Source organism: Meles meles, chromosome 7 (assembly GCF_922984935.1).
Source record: "Meles meles chromosome 7, mMelMel3.1 paternal haplotype, whole genome shotgun sequence".
NCBI classification, from domain to species: domain Eukaryota; kingdom Metazoa; phylum Chordata; class Mammalia; order Carnivora; family Mustelidae; genus Meles; species Meles meles.
The window spans coordinates 7,605,504-7,624,529 of NC_060072.1; the positions used below are offsets into that span (position 1 = coordinate 7,605,504).

At 40.9% G+C, this 19,026-nt stretch overlaps 1 protein-coding gene across 2 annotated transcripts in view; it reads right to left on the reverse strand.

Moving 5' to 3' along the window:
* Positions 1-19,026, reverse strand: part of XPNPEP3 (X-prolyl aminopeptidase 3) — a 76,202-nt gene that overhangs the window by 27,837 nt on the left and 29,339 nt on the right. For both annotated transcript variants that reach the window (XM_046012888.1, XM_046012889.1), the window contains exon 4: positions 18,527-18,729. In XM_046012888.1, coding sequence (XP_045868844.1) covers positions 18,527-18,729 — 203 coding nt within the window. The remainder of the gene's footprint in view (positions 1-18,526; positions 18,730-19,026) is intronic.

Sequence of the window (19,026 nt, forward strand, 5' to 3'; positions counted from 1 at the left end):
TAAATAGCTGCTGAATGAATTAGCAATTACAATGGAAGTTAGATACTTACTTACATACACACACATAGGAATATTGATAATTTGTCAGCGCTACATTTTTAGTATGAAGCTAAAGGAAAAAAAAAGGAGAAAGTGTGGTATCTCCACTGAGGCTCACTCAAAAGAGGGATTTTTCGTCTCTGAGCTGCACCCTTTGTATTTTTATTAATTTCCTTTCAAAACTTTACTAAATAGCACAGAAATTTTGCGCGTGCACACACACACACCAACCCCTTGTATATGCCTTCATCCACTGATGGGTAAATGTGGGTTATTCGCAACTTTCGGCTATTGTGAACACTGCTTCTGTGAACAATGATGAGAGTACTTGTTTTTGATTCTTCTGGGTATACACATAGGGGCAGAGTTGTTAGGTCACATGATAAATCTATGTTTAAGTTTTTCAGAAACCTCCAAGCTATTTCCATAGTAGCTGAACCATTTCACAGCTTTTTTTGGCATCTGCATGTCTTCTTTGTAGAAATGTCTTTTGCCCTTTTTAAAATCAGATTATATTGGGGCACCTGGGTGGCTCAGTCGGTTAAGTAGCTGCCTTTGGCTCAGGTCATGATCCCAGTGTCCTGGGATCAAGTCCCACCTGGGGCTCCTTGCTCAGCAGGGAGCCTGCTTCTCCCTCTGCCTGCCACTCTGCTCTCTCTCTCTGACAAAAAAAAAAGAAAAAGAAAAAGAAAATCAGATTATTGTTTTTTTGGATGTTGAATTGTGTAAGTTCTTTATATATTTCAGATATATTTTTGGATAGTTATGTCATTTGCAAATACCTTCTCCCATTCTGTAGGCTGCCTTTTAGTTTTGTTGATTATTTCCTTCACTGTGCGGTAGCTTTTTATTTTGATGTAGTCCCAATAGTTTATTTTTGCTTTTGTTTCCTTTGCCTCAGGGGACCTTTTTTTTTTTAAAGAGAGAGAGTGTGCGCACATGCGTATGAATGGTGCGGTGGTGGGGGCAAGCAGCGGGAATCTTTTTTTTTTTTTTTTTAAAGATTTTATTTATTTATTTGACAGAGAGAGATCACAAGTAGGCAGAGAGAGAGAGAGGAGGAAGCAGGCTCCCTGCGGAGCAGAGAACCCGATGCGGGGCTCGATCCCAGGACCCTGAGATCACGACCTGAGCCGAAGGCAGTGGCTTAATCCACTGAGCCACCCAGGCGCCCCAAGCAGCGGGAATCTTAAGCAGACTCCACACCCAGTGGGGAACATGACATGGAGCTTGATCTCATGACCTTGAGATCATGACCCTAGCCGAAGTAACAGTCAGATGCTTAGCTGACTGAGCCACCCACACGCCCCACAGGGGACCTATTTAGAAAAGAGCTGCCATAGCCGATCTCAGAGAAATTACTGCCTGTGCTCTCTTAACGGATTTCTATGGCTTCAGGCCTTGTATTTAGGTCTTTAATGTATTTTGAGTTTATTTTTGTGTATGGCGTAAGGAATTGGTCCAGTTTCATTCTTTTGCACGTTGTTTAGTTTTCTCAGCAGGATTTTATTGAAGAGACTGTCTTTTCCCCATTCAATATTCTTTCTTGCTTTGTCAAGATTAATTAGCCATAAAAGCATGGGTTTATTTCTGGGCTCTCTATTCTATTCCATTGATCTATGAGTCTATTTTTGTGCCAGTACAATACTCTTTTGATGACTACAGCTTTGAAGTAATGAGCAGTCCAGAACTGTGATGCCTCTAGCTTTGTTTATGGCTTTGGTTATTCGGGGTCTTTTGTGGTTCCATACAAATTTTAGGATTGTTTGTTCTAGTTCTGTGAAAAATGCTCTTGGTATTATGATAGGGGTTGTATTAAACGTGTAGATTGCTTTGGGAAGATAAAGTATTTTAACATTATTTGTTCTTCCAATCCATGATCATGGAAGTCTTTCCAGTTCTTTGTGTTGTCTTCGACTTCTTTCATCAGTGTTTTATAGTTTTCAGAGTACAGGTCTTTCACCTCTTTGGTTAGGTTTATTCCTAATTTTAAGTGGGATTGTTTTCTTAATCTCTTTTCTGCTGCTTCATTATTGGGTGTATAGAAATGCAGCAGATTTCTGTAGACTGATTTTGTATCCTGCAACTTCACTGAATTCGTTTATCAGTTCCTGCAGTTTTTTAGTGGTTTTTCGGGTTTTCTCTATATATTATCACATCATCTGCAAATAGTTAAAGTTTGACTTCTTCCTTACCAATATGGATACCTTTTATTGCTTTTTTTGTCTGACTGCTGTGGCTATGACTTCCAGCACTATGTTGAGTAAAAGTGGTGAGTGGGGACATCCATGTCTTCTTCCTGACCTTGGGGGAAAGGCTGTTTCTTCCCACTGAAAATGATGCTGGCTGTGGGTTTTTCACATATAGCCTTTATTATGTTAAGGTATGTTCCCTCTAAACTTACTTTGTTGAGGGTTTTATCATGGATCGGTATTGTACTTTGTCAAATGCTTTTTCTGCACCTACTAAAATGATCATATTGTTCTTATCCTTTCTCTTGCTGATGTGATGTATCATTTTGATTGATCTGCAAATATTGACCCACCCTTGCAACTCAGGAAAACAAACCTCACTTGATCATGGTGCTAGTACTTTGTTGAGGATATTTGCATCTATGTTCATCAAAGATATTGACCTGTAGTTATCATTTATTGTGGGGTCTTTATCTGGTTTTGGTATCAGGATAATGCTGGCCTCATGGCATGAATGTGGAAGTTTTCCTTCCTTTTCTATTTTCTGGAATAGTTTTGAGAGAGTAGGCATTAATTCTTTTTTAAATGCTTGGTAGAATTCGCCTGGGAAGCCATGGGGTCCGGAACTTTTGTTTGTTGGGAGTTTTTTGAGTACTGATTGAATTTCTTTGCTGGTAATGGGTCTGTTCAAATTTTCTTTTTCTTCCCGTTTTAGTTTTGGTAGGTTATATGTTTCTAGGAATTTATTCATTTCTTCTACCTTGTCTGATTTGTTGGCATATAGTTTTTGATATTATTTTCTTACAACTGTATTTCTGTAATGTTTGTTATTTTTCCTCTTTCATTTGTGATTGTGTCCTTTCTTTTTCTTGAGGAATCTGGCTACAGGTTTATCAATTTTATTGGTTTTTTTCAAAGGATCAGCTCTTGGTTTTGATCTCTTCTTTAGTTTTAGATTTTTAAAAAGATTTTATTTATTTATTTGACAGACAGAGAGCACAAGTAGGCAGAGAGGCAGGCAGAGAGAGAGAAGGGGAAGCAGGCTCCCTGCAGGAGCAGAGTCCGATGCAGGACTTGATCCCAAGATCCTGGCATCATGACCTGAGCCGAAGGCAGCAGCTTAACCCACTGAGCCACCCATGCACCCTGTTTTAGATTCTTTATCATTTATTTTCTACTCTAATCATTATTTCCTTCTTTCTGCTAGGTTTAGGCTTTGTTCCTTTTTTTTTTTTTCCCCCTTCTAGTTCCCTTAGGAGTAAGGCTAGGTTGTTTGAGATTTTTTTTTTCTTGCTTCTTGAGATAGGCCTGTATTGCTAAAAGCTTCCCTGTTAGGACTGCTTTGGCTGCATCTCAAAGGTTTCAAAATGTTTGCTTTCATTTTCATTTGTTTCCATGTGCTTTTTTATTTCTTCTATTTCTTGGCTGACCCATTCATTGTTTACTAGCATGTTACTTAACCTCTATGAATTCGTGGTCTTTCCAGATTTTTTCCTGTGGTTGACTTCTGGCTTCACAGTGTTGTGGTCAGAAAATATGCATGGTATAAGTTCAATCTTTTGGAACTCGTAGGTTGTTTTGTGACCTTATATGTGATCTATTCTGGAGAATATTCCATGTGCACTTGAAAATAATGTATTCTTCTTAGGATGGAATATTCTGAATATAACTGTTAAATCCATCTGGTCCAGGATGTCATTCAAAGCCAGTTTCCTTGTTGATATTCTGTTTAGATGATCTTTCCATTGATATATGTGGAGTGTTAAAGTTCCCTACTCTTATTGTATTATTATTAATTCTTTTATGTTTGTTATTAATTGTTTTATGTATTTGGGTGTTCCCATGTTGGGTGCATAATTATTTAAAATTGTCCCCTTCATTATAGTGTATTTCTTTGTATCTTGTTATAGTCTTTGTTTTAAAGCCTATTTTGTCTGATATAAATATTGCCACTCTGGCTTTTTTTAAAAAAAGATTTTATTTATTTGAGAGAGACAGAAGCAGGCTGTTCGCTGAGCAGGGAGCCCCACCCATGTCTTAATCCCAGGACAATGGGATCATGACCTGAGCTTAAGGCAGATATTTAGCGACTGAGCCACCCACGTGCCTCTACTCCAGCTTTCTTTTTACAACCATCTGCATGATTACTGTTTCTCCATCCCTCACTTCCAATATGCAGGTGTCCTTAGGTCTAAAATGAGTCTCTGTAGACTATAGATGGTCTCCTATAGACTGTAAACATAGATGGGTCTTATGTTTTTACCCATTTTGTCACCCTATGTCTTTTGATTGGAGTGTTTAGTCATTTACATCCAAAGTAATTATTGGTAGATTAATTGCCATTTGATTACTTGCTTTGTGGTTGTTTCTGAAGATTTTCTCTGATCCTTTCTTGTCTTTCTCTCTTTCATGGTTTGCTGGCTTTCCTTAGTGATATATCTGGATTTCTTTCTCTTTACTCCCTGCATATTTATTAGTGGTTTCTAATTTGTACTTACCATTAGGTTTATATATAACATCTTTTGCATATAGCAGTGTATATTAAGTTGATGGTTGTTTAAGTTTGAATCCATTCTTTACTCCTCTCCTCCCAACATTTTAGGTATATGGTATCATATTTGACAACTTTTTTATTTTGTGAGTTCCTTGGCTGATATTTTAAAAAAAGATTTGTCAGAGAGAGAGAAAGAGAGTGCACAAGTCGGGGGGGGGGGGGGCGACAGGCAGAGCAAGCAGAAGGAGAAGAAGGCTCCCCACTGAGCAAGGAGTCTGATGTAGGACTCAATCCCAGGACCCTACCATGACCTGAGCCAAAGGCAGCTGCTTAACCGACTGAGCCACCCAGGTGTCCCACTTGGCTGATTTTTAACAGATGCATTCATTTTCACTACTTTTGTTTGTGTTTCCTACACATTGTGTTTCCTGTCATTTTTGGTCTTTCCTTTCCACTCAGAGTCCCCTTTAATATTTCTTGCAGGACTGGTTTAGTGGTCATGAACTCCTTCAGTTTTTGTTTGTATGGGAAGCTCTTTTATCTTTCCTTCTATTTTGAAGTTAGCTTTGCTGGATAAGAGGATTCTTGGGTGCAGGTTTTTCCTATTCAGCACTTTGAATGTATCACGCCACTCCTTTCTGGCTTGGAAGTTTCTGCTGAAATATCTGATAGCTTTATGGGGTTTCCTTTATACGTAACTGTCTTCCTTTATCTTACTGCTTTTAGAATTTTCTTTTCTTTTCTTTCTTTTTTTTTTTTTTAAAGATTTTATTTATTTATTTGACAGAGAGAGATCACAAGTAGACAGAGAGGCAGGCAGAGAGAGAGAGAGGGAAGCAGGCTCGCTGCTGAGCAGAGAGCCCGATGCGGGACCCGATCCCAGGACCCCGAGATCATGACCCGAGCCAAAGGCAGCAGCTTAACCCACTGAGCCACCCAGGTGCCCCTTTTCTTTCTTTTTCTTTTCTTCTTCTTTTTTTTTTTTTAAGGATTTTTACTTACTGGGCACCTGGGTGGCTCAGTAGGTTAAGCCTCTGCCTTCGGCTCAGGTCATGATCTCAGGGTCCTGGGATCGAGTTCCGCATCAGGCTCTCTGCTCAGCAGGGAGCCTGCTTCCCCCTCTCTCTGTCAAATAAATAAATAAAATCTTTTTAAAAGAAGATTTTATTTATTTGTCAAAGAGAGAGTGTGGGGAGGGGCAGAGGGAGAAGCAGGCTCTGCACTGAGGAAGGAGGGTGATGTGGGACTTGATCTCAGGACACTGGGACCATGACCCAAGCGGAAGGCAGACGCTTAACAACTGAGCCACTCAGGCGTCCCTATTTTCTTGTCATTGTATTTTGCCATTCATTCATTCTTTTATTACTTAAAGTTTACTTATTTAAGCAATCTCTATACCCAATGTTAGGCTCTATCTCATGACCCTGAGATCAAGAGCCGCAAGCTGTACCAACTGAGCCAGCCAGGTGCCTCTGTATTTTGCCATTTTAATTATGTCTTTGTATGGATCTGCTTTTGTTGGTGGTTCTGTGCCTTCTGGATCTGGAGGTTTCTTTTCCTATATTAGGGAAGTTTTCAGCTATTATTTCTTCAAATAAATTCTGTCTCTTTTTCTCTTCTTTTTCTGGGACTCCTATAATATGAATGTTGTTATGTTTGATGGAGTCACTGAGTTCCCTAAGTCTATTCTCATTCTGCATAATTCTTTTTTTCTTCCTTTTGTTTATCTTGATTACTTTCCATTACTTTATCTTCCAGGTTCAGATTTCTGTTTCTTCCAGCCTGCTGTTCATTCCATCAAGCAGGTTTCTCATTTTGTTTACTGAGCCCTTTATCTCTGCTATATTATTCCTTATCTCTGGGTTAACAATCTCACTTACTCCATTCTTTTCTCAAGTCCAGTGAGTAGCCTTATGTTCATTGCTTTAAATTCTCCATCAGGCATGTTAGTTACATCTGTTTTGTTTATAACTCCCTGGCCATGGCCTTGTCCTGTTCCTTCATTTGGGGCAAATTCCTCTGCCATTTCATTTTGTCTAAGTCTCTGTACCTGTTTCTGTATGTTAGGAGAGTCAGGTACAGCTCCTGTTCTTGAGAGTCATGGTTTTATGAGAACTGTATTGCCCTGTAATGCAGTGTTGCAGGGCCTGGTGCTTCTGGGAGTAACTCCAATGTGTGGTGCTTGCACCCTGCTGTTGTGTCCTGGCTGCTTTATCCTTTAGGCCAGTTGTCTTCAGGGGCTCTCTCTGCCTGTTGTGAGTGGTGTCTGGTCCCTGGCCTGAATGTGGTGGATTTCAACAAGGTGTGCTCTAGTTTGCTTGTGAAATGAGACCTGTTGCTGCTGCCACTGGAACCAAGGCATTATAAAACTCCCGGGCTGGGAGACACGGTGTTGGCAGGGGTTTGGGCCAGTCTCTGGGGGAGGGTGCCCCATGAGCTGGACTGAGGGAGTGTGAGTGGGAAGGGCAGTTCCATTAGAGCACTAGGGGGTGGGGCTTGGTGTAAGCAAGGTACGTAGCAAGTGCTGATGCTGTGCTGATTCTCATAAGTGGCCCTGTGCTTATGCTGAAGGGTATAGGAGAGAAATGGAACCTGCCAGTTCCTTTATTCGCACAGGGCTCTCTCCATGACTGCTGCCTCTCTGGGACATGCTCTGAGATGAGCAACTAAACCCCTCACTCACAGTGTGTGCCCCAGATGCTCTTCAGATAGCTGTTTCCATGCCGTATGTCCACAGGCTATTTGCCTGCCTTCTCTCCAAGAACAGCTCCAATGTCCTCTGAGCTCTTCCAGAGCCAAGTATGCTAACCTTTCAAACTCCAGGCTTTAAGCCCTGCTGGTTCCAAGAACTCATAAAATTTGGGCCATCCTGCTTTCCAAGCCAACTCTTTTGGGGATTTGTTTTCCCCACAGCTCCCTTGTGTGCTAGTTTGCATCTTTGCCCTTCACTGGGACTGTGGCTCCCTCCCCACCACAGTGGCCACAATCCGATTATTTCCCAAGCCATGTTTCTGCACTTCTTACCTACTTCCATGTGGCTTCTTCCCTACTTTTAGTTGTAAAGTTTGTCCTTCAGATCAATTTCTGGGATACTTAGGATGATTTGATAGTTATCTAGTTTTATTTGTGGGATGAAGTGAGCCTAGGATTCTCCTATTCCACCAACATCTTCCTCTCCTGTGTCTTTTGCTTTTAAATTGTAGTCATCTGTGCTCGCTTCGGCAGCACATATACTAAAATTGTAGTCATCTTACTGGGTATGAAGTGGTATCCCATTTTGGTTTTGATTCGCATTTTCCTAACTGTAAATGATATTAAGCATCTCTTCATGTGCTTAATGGTCATCTGTATATCTTCTTTGGGGAAATGCCTATTTAAGTCCTTTGCCCATTTTTTTTTTAAAGATTATTTATTTATTATTTATTTGGTGGGGGAAGAGAGAGTGAGCATGACCGGTCGGAGGGACAGAGGGAGAGAGAGAAGCAGGCTCCCCACTCACCAGGGAGCCTGACTTGGGGCTCGATCCCAGGACCCCAGGATCATGACCTGAGCTGAAGGCAGACACTTAACTGACAGCCACCAAGGCACCCCATCTACCCATTTTTTTTTTAAAGATTTATTTGACAGAGAGAGAGGAAGACAGAGCACAAAGAGGGGGAGCGGCAGGGAGAGGGAGAAGCAGGCTCCCTGCAGAGCAGGGGAAGCCTGATATGGGACTCAATCACAGAACTCTGGAATCATGACCTGAGCTGAAGAGAGTGGCTTAACCAAATGAACCACCCAGGCACCCCCCTCTACCCATTTTAAAACTGGGTTGCCTTTTTGTTTTTGAGTTGCAGGAGTTCTTTACATATTCTGGGTACTAGACCTTTATTGTATATATTGCTTGCAAATATTTTCTCCTATTCTATAGCCTGTCTTTTCACTTTTTTGATAGTGTTGTTTGATTGATGCACAGTTTTAAATTTTGATGACGTTGAATTTATCTGTTTTTCTTGTGTTGCTTATTTTGGTATCATATCTAAGAAGCCATTACCAAATTCAAGGTCATGAAGATTCACCTCTATGTTTCTGCTTAGAATTTTATACTTTTAGGGGCACCTGGGTGGCTCAGTGGGTTAAAGCCTCTGCCTTCAGCTCAGGTCATGATTCCATGATCCTGGGATCAAGCCCCACATCGGGCTTTCCACTCAGCGGGAAGCCTGCTTCTCTTCCTCTCTCTCTGCCTGCCTCTCTGCCTACTTGTGATCTCTGGCTGTCAAATAAATAAATAAAATCTTAAAAAAAAAAAGAATTTTATACTTTTAGCTCTTAAGTTTAGGTCTTTGAACCATTTTGAGTGAATTTTTTTTTTAAATTTATTTATTTGACAGACAGAGATGACAAGTAGGCAGAGAGGCAGGCAGAGAGAGAGGGGGAAGCAGGCTCCCCGAGCATGGAGCCCGATGTGGGGCTCGATCCCAGGACCCCGGGATCATGACCTGAGCTGAAGGCAGAGGCTTTAACCCACTGAGCCACCCAGGCGTCCCTTGAGTGAATTTTTATATATGGTGTGAGGTAGGGATCCAACATCATTCTTTTGCATGTAGATATCCAGTTGTTCTAGGATATCTGAATTATTTTTAATTAAATACATGCTAAAGCATTATTTTGAAAGGAAAAAAATGATTCTGATAAAGAGGATGAAAATGCTACTACCAGCTTGGGTAACTGTCAAGCCATCCCTGGTTTGAAAGAGCACTGGCTTTGAAATCAGTAGAATCAGGAAATGACAAAACCCGAATTTTAGCAGTTAGCAAAATAGACTGGAAGGGAAAAGCAAATCACTGTCTTGTTAAAAACTCAGTGGTGGGGACGCCTGGGTGGCTCAGTTAAGCCTCTGCCTTCAGCTCAGGTCATGATCTCAGGGTCCTGGGATCGAGTCCTACACTGGGCTCTCTGCTCAGCAGGGAGCCTGCTTCCTCCCCCTTCTCTCTCTATCTCTCTACCTGCTTCTCTGCATACTTGTGATCTCTCTCTGTCAAATGAATGAATAGAAATCTTAAAAAAAAAAAACAAAAACTCAGTGGTGTTTGCTGCTTTGCTGAAAGCAAGCTGACTCTCCAGAAGAGTTTCACCTTCATGGCCGGCAGGTGGAGCTCCAACCAAAGGAACCCAGACCACTTAAAAAATTTTTTTTCTTTTCTTTTTCTTTCTTTTTTTTTTGATAAATCAGCTGTGAGACACACTGCAACTAATTCAAGCAGGGCAAACTGATGATGGAGGACAAAATATCATGAAAGGGATTATTCAGTGGAGGAAATAAGCCATTTTGCAGTTTTAGATACAACAATTTGATTAATTCTTTTAAAAAATGGCTCCTGAGAATTTTGTATCAGGGAGCAGTATCTCTGGCTTTAAACACTCTAATGAGAGTAGGGAAATTTTAGGGTTCACTGTGGTTCACAGGACAATCCCTAGTTTACTAGAATGGATTAAGGGAGGGGTTCAGTATAGAAGGCAACTGCCCTGCCTCTCCCTTGTCATATAAATGGCCAGTGCCTCCTGAAGCTGCATCGAGGCTCTGGATGTAGATAGTACTGCCCTGGTTATCTGATGAAGGAAATGAACATCCTGATGGGAAGCTCCTTACTCAGGTTATGACTGACACTGTAATAAAGGATTTCATATATGACTTTGTTGTTGGACCCCAGGAGGATGTAAAAAGATAGTTTCAGATCTTTAATCTCAACTTCCTCCTATGGATAATAAAAAGATAATGAGTTTAGGACTTCACAGGAGAAATAAAATCCAGTAAGAAAGAGGACATGCAAAAGAATAAAATTGGGCCCTTGTCTTTTTTGTTGTTGAGTATAAGTTCTTTATGGTATTAGAATGTAATCAAATATAGACTTACAAATATTTCTCTTGTTTATAAGTTATCTTTTTACTCCCCCAATAATGTCTTTTGATGCACAAAAGTTTTTAATTTTGATGAAGTCCAATTTATCTATTTTTGTTGTTGTTGTTACTACTGCTTTGGGTGCCATATCTAAGAATCCACTGCCAAGTCCAAGGTCATGAAGATTTACCCATATGTTTCTGCTAAGAAACACATACAAAAATTAACTAAAAAAATGGATCAAAGACCAAAACATAAGAGCTAAAACTATAAAACTCTTAGAGGAAAACACAGGGGGAAAGCTTCATGACCTAGGTTTGGCGATAATTTTTTTCTGGTATGACACCAAAAGCATAGGCAACACAAGAAAACTGATAAATGTTGTATGAGTCTATTAGGGAAGTTCATAGTAGGCTTGAGGTTACTAGGGGCTGGAGGGAGGGGAAATGGGAGTTATTGTCTAATGGTTACAGAGTTTCTACGTGGGACTATGAAAAAGTTCTGGAAATAGATAATGGTGCTGGTTGCACAACAGTGCGAATGTACTTAATGCCACGGAGTTGTACAGTTAGAAATGGTTAAAATAGTAAATTCTATGTTATATAAACTTTAGATTAAAAAAAAACACAGCAAATGGAAAGAAAATAAGAAAGGGGCAACAATTCAGATCCTGAAACAATTCAGTTCTTTATGTTTAATTAAGAATGAAATTAAAAGGCAGAAACTGAAGAGTGCCAGGCTTTGATGATTCTACAGTAAGGCAGAAAAAAGGCAACTGCCTCAAACTTCTCAGGGTATAAAAATCCCAAGGCAGATACACTCAATTTATCGGAGTTTAGAGGAATTTTAGAAAGAAAAACATTCCAACAAGCCACTATCATCAGATGTAAAAATACTGGCTTTTAATATAAAGATAAGAATGGAAAAAGAAGATCGCCCTGCTTCATATCATGCCAGGTCATCTCTGGCAGGGAACTCAAGACATTTTAACAAATGGGTGAGTGAATGGCTGGAAGTAGAGAAGAAACGCTTTTAGATCTACTGAATAAGGAACACATTGTGCAGCACTAGCCTGGGCCTGCAAATGAACCCCTTAGGGATGACAGAATTAATTCAAGGGAATGTGGGGATGCTACTGTGAAAAGAATAAAAATTAAAGTCTGTTTGAAAGCTGGAATTCATGGGGTGCTTGGGTGGCTCAGTTGGTTAAGCGACTGCTACGGATCAGGTCATAAGGCCACATCAAGCCCCACTTCGGGCTCCCCGCTCAGTGGGGAGCCTGCTTCTCCCTCTCTCTCTGCTGCTCTGCCTGCTTGTGCTCTCTTGTTCTCCGTCAAATAAATAAAAATCTTTAAAAAATAGTAATTTTTAAAAGCTGGAATGTATGATTAAAAAAGAGGATACTGTGATGTCTCCCTGACTGTATAATTGATATGAATATAATGTTTGAGTAAAAATTCCTCCCCGTACTGGGTAATAAGAAAAAAGGGAATAACTTGGATCCTCTCTTCATCTAGCACTCATCAGACATGCAACATGGTAGCCTTTAAAATTAACCTACACCAATTCAACTAGTAAATTTGAAACATTAGTGGATACTTTGAAGGCAGTAAGAAATTACTATCCTAAATAAAGAAATGTCATATACAAGTATATTAGTGTCCATAAACTAACTGAAATAGGCCAGTGTGGCCAATGAGGAAGACTGATAAATCAGGTCAGGAACAGTACACTATAGGAGGCTCCAGAAAGCCACACCCTTTAGAGCCTCAGCTGTCTCCAGTATAGTCCCCACCATTCAACTCATACAAGCTAAAGGTGACCCGTATTCTCTATTGATCCGGCTAATGCCATTTTCTCGTTAACAATTACCAGTGAGAGCCAACAACAATTTGCATTCATGTGGACTGGTTTACAACATACAGTATTACCTCAAAAATATTAACTCTTCTGAATATTGTCACAATCTGACAAGGCAGGACTGAGATCTAATTTAGCTGGACAATACAATAATATTGATGGTATTATTAATTTCATTTTCTCTTTTATTTTATTTAGTTTTTAAAATAGGCTCCATGCCAAGTGTGGAGCCCAGTGTGGGGGCTGAATTCACACCCAGGAGATCAAGACCTGGACTGAGATCAAGGGTCAGAGGCTTAACTGACTGAGCCACCCAGGCACCCCAGAATTATTATTTTCACCTGAAACTCCAGGTCAAGTTAAAAGCGACTTTCCTAAGGTCATAAATCATATGACTGACTGGAGATGACTGATTAACCCTGCTAGAAATACAGGGCTCCATAAAGACTATGGAATTTGGGGAGATTACATGGGTTGGAGCAATCTGTGACATGTCACAGACCACTAAGAATAAAGTGTTATCAGTTCCTGACCCTCACATTGAAGAGGTTCAACAACACCTACTGTGCCTATTTGGTTATTTATTTATTTATTTTCTAAGATTTCATTTATTTATTTGACAGAGATCACAAGTACGCAGAGAGGCAGACAGAGAGAAGAGGAAGCAGGCTCCCTGCCGAGCAGAGAGCCCGATGTGGGGCTCGATCCCAGGACCCCGGAATCATGACCCGAGCCGAAGGCAGAGGCTTTAACCCACTGAGCCACCCAGACGCCCCGCCTATTTGGTTTTTAGAGAAACCATACTTCACTTAAGGATGTTGTTGGCCCCAATTCATAAAATCACAATGAAAAAGGCCTTACTTGATTAAAGCCCTTAACAAAAAAAGCCTTCTTAGAACTGCAGAAGGCTACGGCTTAGGCTATTATGCTAGGACCATCTGATCCTCACACTGAAATGGTATTAGGAAATGTCAGCCACTGCACTTATCCCAACTGGAATTTCCAGCAAAAGCCATAATCACTATTCCAAGATGACCCTTGGCTTTGATATTAAGGCATTTTGATGTTGCTTTCCACTCTCTGTCTTTTGAAAGACAGCTACTCATTTATTTTGGGACATTTGCTGAGTTTGCCCCAATAACTAAAAGACTTATAAGAGCAAATTAAGACCTGAAATACATATCATATCATTGCTGATGTCAGAAAAACATTACAGTAAGAAGGGCGATGCCCAAAAATGTTTTATCATGAAATGGAAATGCACTACATAAAGCATGATACCAGGGGACGGAACAGACTCATATTTATGAACCTTTTTTCCTTTCCTTTTCTATGAGCCTTTTTTTCCTTTTCTTGTTTCATCCAACTGACCAAGGATGCCAGGTAATTGGTCTGGTTCACAGATGGTAGTTTCAGAATTGAGAGTAATTCTGTACAGAAAGCAGGTGCTCTGAGTCCAGCAGAAGGTAAAATCCTCACGGAAGAGGGTAATGACAAGTCAGTCCACTGAGCTGAATTATATGCTGTGTTCTTATCTGTGATAGAACTAGATACAAATGAAAGTCCTGCTATTTGGGCAAATACTGATCCCAGGCTGTTGCCAACTGCCTTGCGATTGGTCTAACAAATGGGCCATAAATAACTGGAGAATAAAAGAGCCCCACATGGGAGGGCGCTGCTCTCTGGAAATCGCTATGAAAAAAAATTTTTTGTTGTTGTTAAGGTTTTATTTATTTGCAAGAAAGCGGGTGAAAGTGAGATAGAGAGAGCACATGAGTGGGGTGGGGAGGGGCAGAGGGAGAAGTAGACTTTCCACTGAGGAGGGAGACCGATGTGGTGCTTGATCTCAGGACCCTGGGATCATGACCTGAGCCGAAGGCAGAAGCTTAATTGACTGAACTGCCCAGGTGCCCCTCTATTTAAATTCTGAGGGCACATCAAAGCAGGCCATAATGATGCTTACCGAAGAAACCCAATGCCAGGGTTTGAAGGTAACTGCAATCAATAAATTGATGGCCTAGTAAGTTCTCTTGAAATGGCAATGAAGGTCCATGAAATGAATGGGACGTAGAGAACTCAAGTCAGGCAGCAATGCACAAAACAATGACAGACCACTGGGCTCCACTGAAGCTCAAGAAAAAACTGCACTGGTTGCCAATGGTACAATCCCATTTTTCTGTACTTATCCAATCTGTCCCCCCTACTACTGGAAATGGACTAACCAGAAAATTCTACTTCAGGGGGAAAGGTGTGGGTTAAATTAGTGATGAAAGAAGGAAGAAAGGCCACATTGTTGCTGAGGGGAAGGGAGCCAATAAATGAGTGCCACGAAAGGGAAAATCTAACATAATTTTGGTGCCTAAAGAGATGCTTAAAGCAAGAAAGTAATTTTTTCTCTTAGCTTTGATTTAGAAGCCTGTTGAGGCAAAGGACTCTGACAGAGTCTCCTTTTCTGAAGAGCCTTTTTGGCTCTTTTTGAGCTGAACAATAACTATCCTAATAAAAACACTTCCCAGGGTGACATATGTCCTCAAAAACGGATGAAGAAATAAATGGGAGCTCTGTCAACAATGCAAATGCTTTTTCATTCTCATTTCACAGGATGGATTGATTATAGAGGAGCTGTGCTGGGAAGCAACCTGTGTTGTAAAATGTTTAGTGGGCTGAATTTGAAAAACATTGCCTAATAATCTAAAAGAACATCATGTGCCACTAATCATGATGATGGTTTAAAAAAGATGCCAGAGGGGTGCCTGGATGGCTCAGTTGGTGAAGCCTCTGTGTTTGGCTCGGGTCATGATCTCAGGGTCCTGAGATCGGGCCCCGAGTGGGGCTTCCTGTCTCTTTCTCCCTCTCCCAGCACCTCACCATGGCTCATGCTCTCTCTCTAATAAATAAAATCTTAATAAATAAAAACATACCAGAATATGGTGTTAGAATTTTATCTAATGCATATCCCTTTTGCCAAAATAATATTATGTGTAAAAATAGCTATTTGCCCTGTTATCGTTGGTAAATAGGCAAAAGGACAAGGTGTCCCACTGATAAAGAGTAAGGAGTAGGTATAACTTGGTGGGTCCACATTCCTGAGAACTATGAAATTTGTTTGGTTATGGGAAGTGCTATGAAACACTCAAACCACGATTAGGAGTGATTATTACTCATATGATCTAAGCCTGGGGGAATTAACATTTTTGAAGTACCAAATGTATTTCCTAATTGTATAAAGGCAATTAGTACTCAATGACAACATGGCTGCTGTTGGCCCATTTGAAATAAGAGAGCGTTAGTGGAATTAGAAGCTGCTTAGGAGGGACGCCTGGGTGACTCAGTGGGTTAAAGCCTCTGCCTCCCTGGGGTCCTGGGATCAAGCCCCACATCGGGCTCTCTGCTCAACAAGGAGCCTGCTTCCTCCTCTCTCTGCCTACTTGTGATCTCTGTCTGTCAAATAAATAAAATCTTCAAAAAAAAAAAAAAAAGGCTGCTTAGGATTATTTGGTCAGGCAGATTTTATTGTTGTTGTTTTTTAAAGATTTATGTATTTATTTTGAGAGAGCACAGGAGTCTGGGGTGGAGCAGGGGTGCAGGGGGTGGGGAGTGGGGTGGGGAGGGGAAGGGCAGCAGAGGGAAAGAATCACTCAAGCAGACTCTCCATGGAGCACAGAACTTGATCCAAAAACCCATGAGATCAGGACCCTAGCTGAAACGACGAGTCAAATGCTCAACGGGCTGCGCCGCCCAGGCATATTTGCTGTTATTGTTGTGTTTTAAAGATTTTACTTATTTGAGAGAGTGAGCATGAGTGGGGGATGGGCAGAGAGAGAGGGAGAAGCAGGCTCCCGCTGAGCAGGGAGCCTGACACGGGGCTCAATTCCAGGACCCCGGGATCACGACCAGAGCCGGAAGCAGATGCTTTATCAACTGAGCCAACCAGGTGCCCTGGCATATTTGTTTTTAATGAGGACAGACAGACTGCTGAAAAAGACCTACGAAGGGGCGCCTGGGTGGGTCAGCTGGTTAAGCAACCAAGTGTTGATTTCAGCTCAGTCCTATTATCAGGGATATGAGATCATGCCCCAGTACTGGACAAATTTTAAACAGGACTAGAGTGCCTCCTACAGTAGATCATAGGGACGCCCGCCTGGCTCAGTCAGTAGAGCATGAGGGGCCTGGTCTCAGGGTTTTGAGTACAAGTCCCACGTTGGGTGTTGATATTACTGTGGGTTAATCTGAAATGAACTTGAGCTGTTTTGCTAAATTCCTGCATGGCACTGACTCTGGTCGAGACACAGCATGAAATACACTCATTAAAAGTATTGTGACGGCAATAAACACATGAAAAGATGCTCAACATCACTAACCGTTAGGAAAATGCAAATCAAAACCACAGTCAGATACTCTTTCATACGCTAGAATGGCTACTATCAAAAAATGGAAAACAAGTGTTGGCATGGATATGAAAAATTCTAACCCTGTCCATTGCCAGTGGGAATCTAAAATGGTACAGGTACTAGGAAATCTAGTATGGTGGTTCCTCACATACTGAACATAGAATGACCATTTCATCTATAGATCTACTTCTGGTTGTACACGCAAAAGAAATGAAAGTAGGGGTTTGAAAAGGAGAATGTGCATAGCAGAATTATTCACAATTCTTAAAGACAGAAAAAGCCCAAATGTCCATCAACACAGGACAGAGAAATAAAATGCTGCATATACATAAAATGGCATATTATTCAGTCTTAAAAAGAAGGGAAATTCAGGGGTGCCTGGGTGGTTCAGTTGTTAAGTATCTGCCTTCAGCTCGGGTCATGATCTCAGGGTCCTGGGATAGAACCCCGCATTGGGCTCCCTGCTCAGTGGGGAGGCTGCTTCTCCCTCTCCCACTTCCCCTGCTGTGCTCCCTCGCTTGCTGTGTCTCTCTCTGTCAAATAAACAAACAAAATCTTAAAAAAAAAAAAAAAAAAAAAAGAAGGGAATTTCTGATATATACCACAGCATGGTTAAATCCTGGAAATATTTTGCTTGATGAAATCAACCAGAAATAAATTAACAAATATTGTATGACTCCATTTATATGAGGTGTCTAAAGTAGTCAAATTATAGACTCAGAAAATAATACGGTTGTCACCAGAGGCTAGAGGGAAGGAGAAATGGGAAGTTATTGTCTAACGGGTAGAGAGTTTCAACATGGAATCATAAAAAAGTCCTGGAGAGATATTGTAGGGGTGATGGCACGACAAGGATGTCACTGAACTGTACACTTAAAAATGGCTAAAGTGCAAATGTTATGTTATATATATTTCACAATTACTGAAAAGTGTTACCAGGAATTTGGGGACAGTTTGTACCAGCTTCTGAATACTGGTAACAGTGAGATTAATGGTTTATACTTGGTCTCTCTTTGAGCTCTCTGAAGGGCTCTGCTATTGTACAGCAGGAATAGGCCAGTATGACCAAACCACAAAAATCCCTAGTTGACATTCCATTTTGGGTTCCCTGGTTCCAAGGTGTTCTGTGTGTACATCTGTGGTTTCTTATCCATGAGAGGAAAATGCATTCTGCCTGGCCCTTACTGAAGACCTGCAAGACAACAAGAGCCTACCCCTGGCTTCTCTGGACCCTTCTGTGAGACAGCCATTGACTATGACAGGTATTCTTACTATAATGCTGTTGCTGTACTATACCCCTTTCCTATAATAAATTGTATTTTAGCTTTGCAAGCACTGTCATTTCGGGTACCCAGGTCTTCCTTAGCAATCAAACTGTGTTTAACTGCCACTATTACTGTAGTGATTATAATAAAAGGAAATACAATGATTTAATTTATGTTGTTCTAAGGAGAAACAACTAAGATCATGGGTGAATGATACAAGAAGGCAGATTTATTTTGCCTTGGGAGGTACTGAGCCAGTCTCTAGACATGTTCACTAAACATCGAAGAAGAAAGTAGATGCTCATCTACTCTAATATTACTGCACTGGGCACCTCAAGGTACCCACCGAAACGTAAGAACTTCGATTTTTTAATTTGGAACAACTTTTTCAATAGGAATCATACCTGTGATGTTAGCTTCCCAGCAATCTGCATTCTCTCAATTTCTGCAGGAGATTTGATCAGCCGGAGGCGCTGTACCAGCTGCTGGACAGCTCGAACTTTATTCTTGCTCCTGGCTTTGACCTCAGTCAGATGCTGCATGTAGTCAGAGTGAAGCTGTGCGTGAGAGGGCCTCATCCAGTCATACCAGACCAGATTTGTCTCATCTTAAAATGAGCAGCAAAAAAAAAATTTAAAACAAAACAGCAACAAGAAATACCAACTGTCACGAACAAGAGTGAAAATTACAAAACCTGTGATATATAACTTTCAAGTGTTTAGCAAAAACTCTCTCAGGACTGAAGCAACTGAAGGGTGATTATGTATCACTGGAAAGGCTAATTCCCTGCAAATGGCAAGATATTCTGACATCAAATATACAGCTTTTCTGCCCCCAAACTTCGGAGTTCCTTATAAAGATGGTAGATGGGGCTAAAGCTTTTCCTCCAGCTTTGATTTCATTC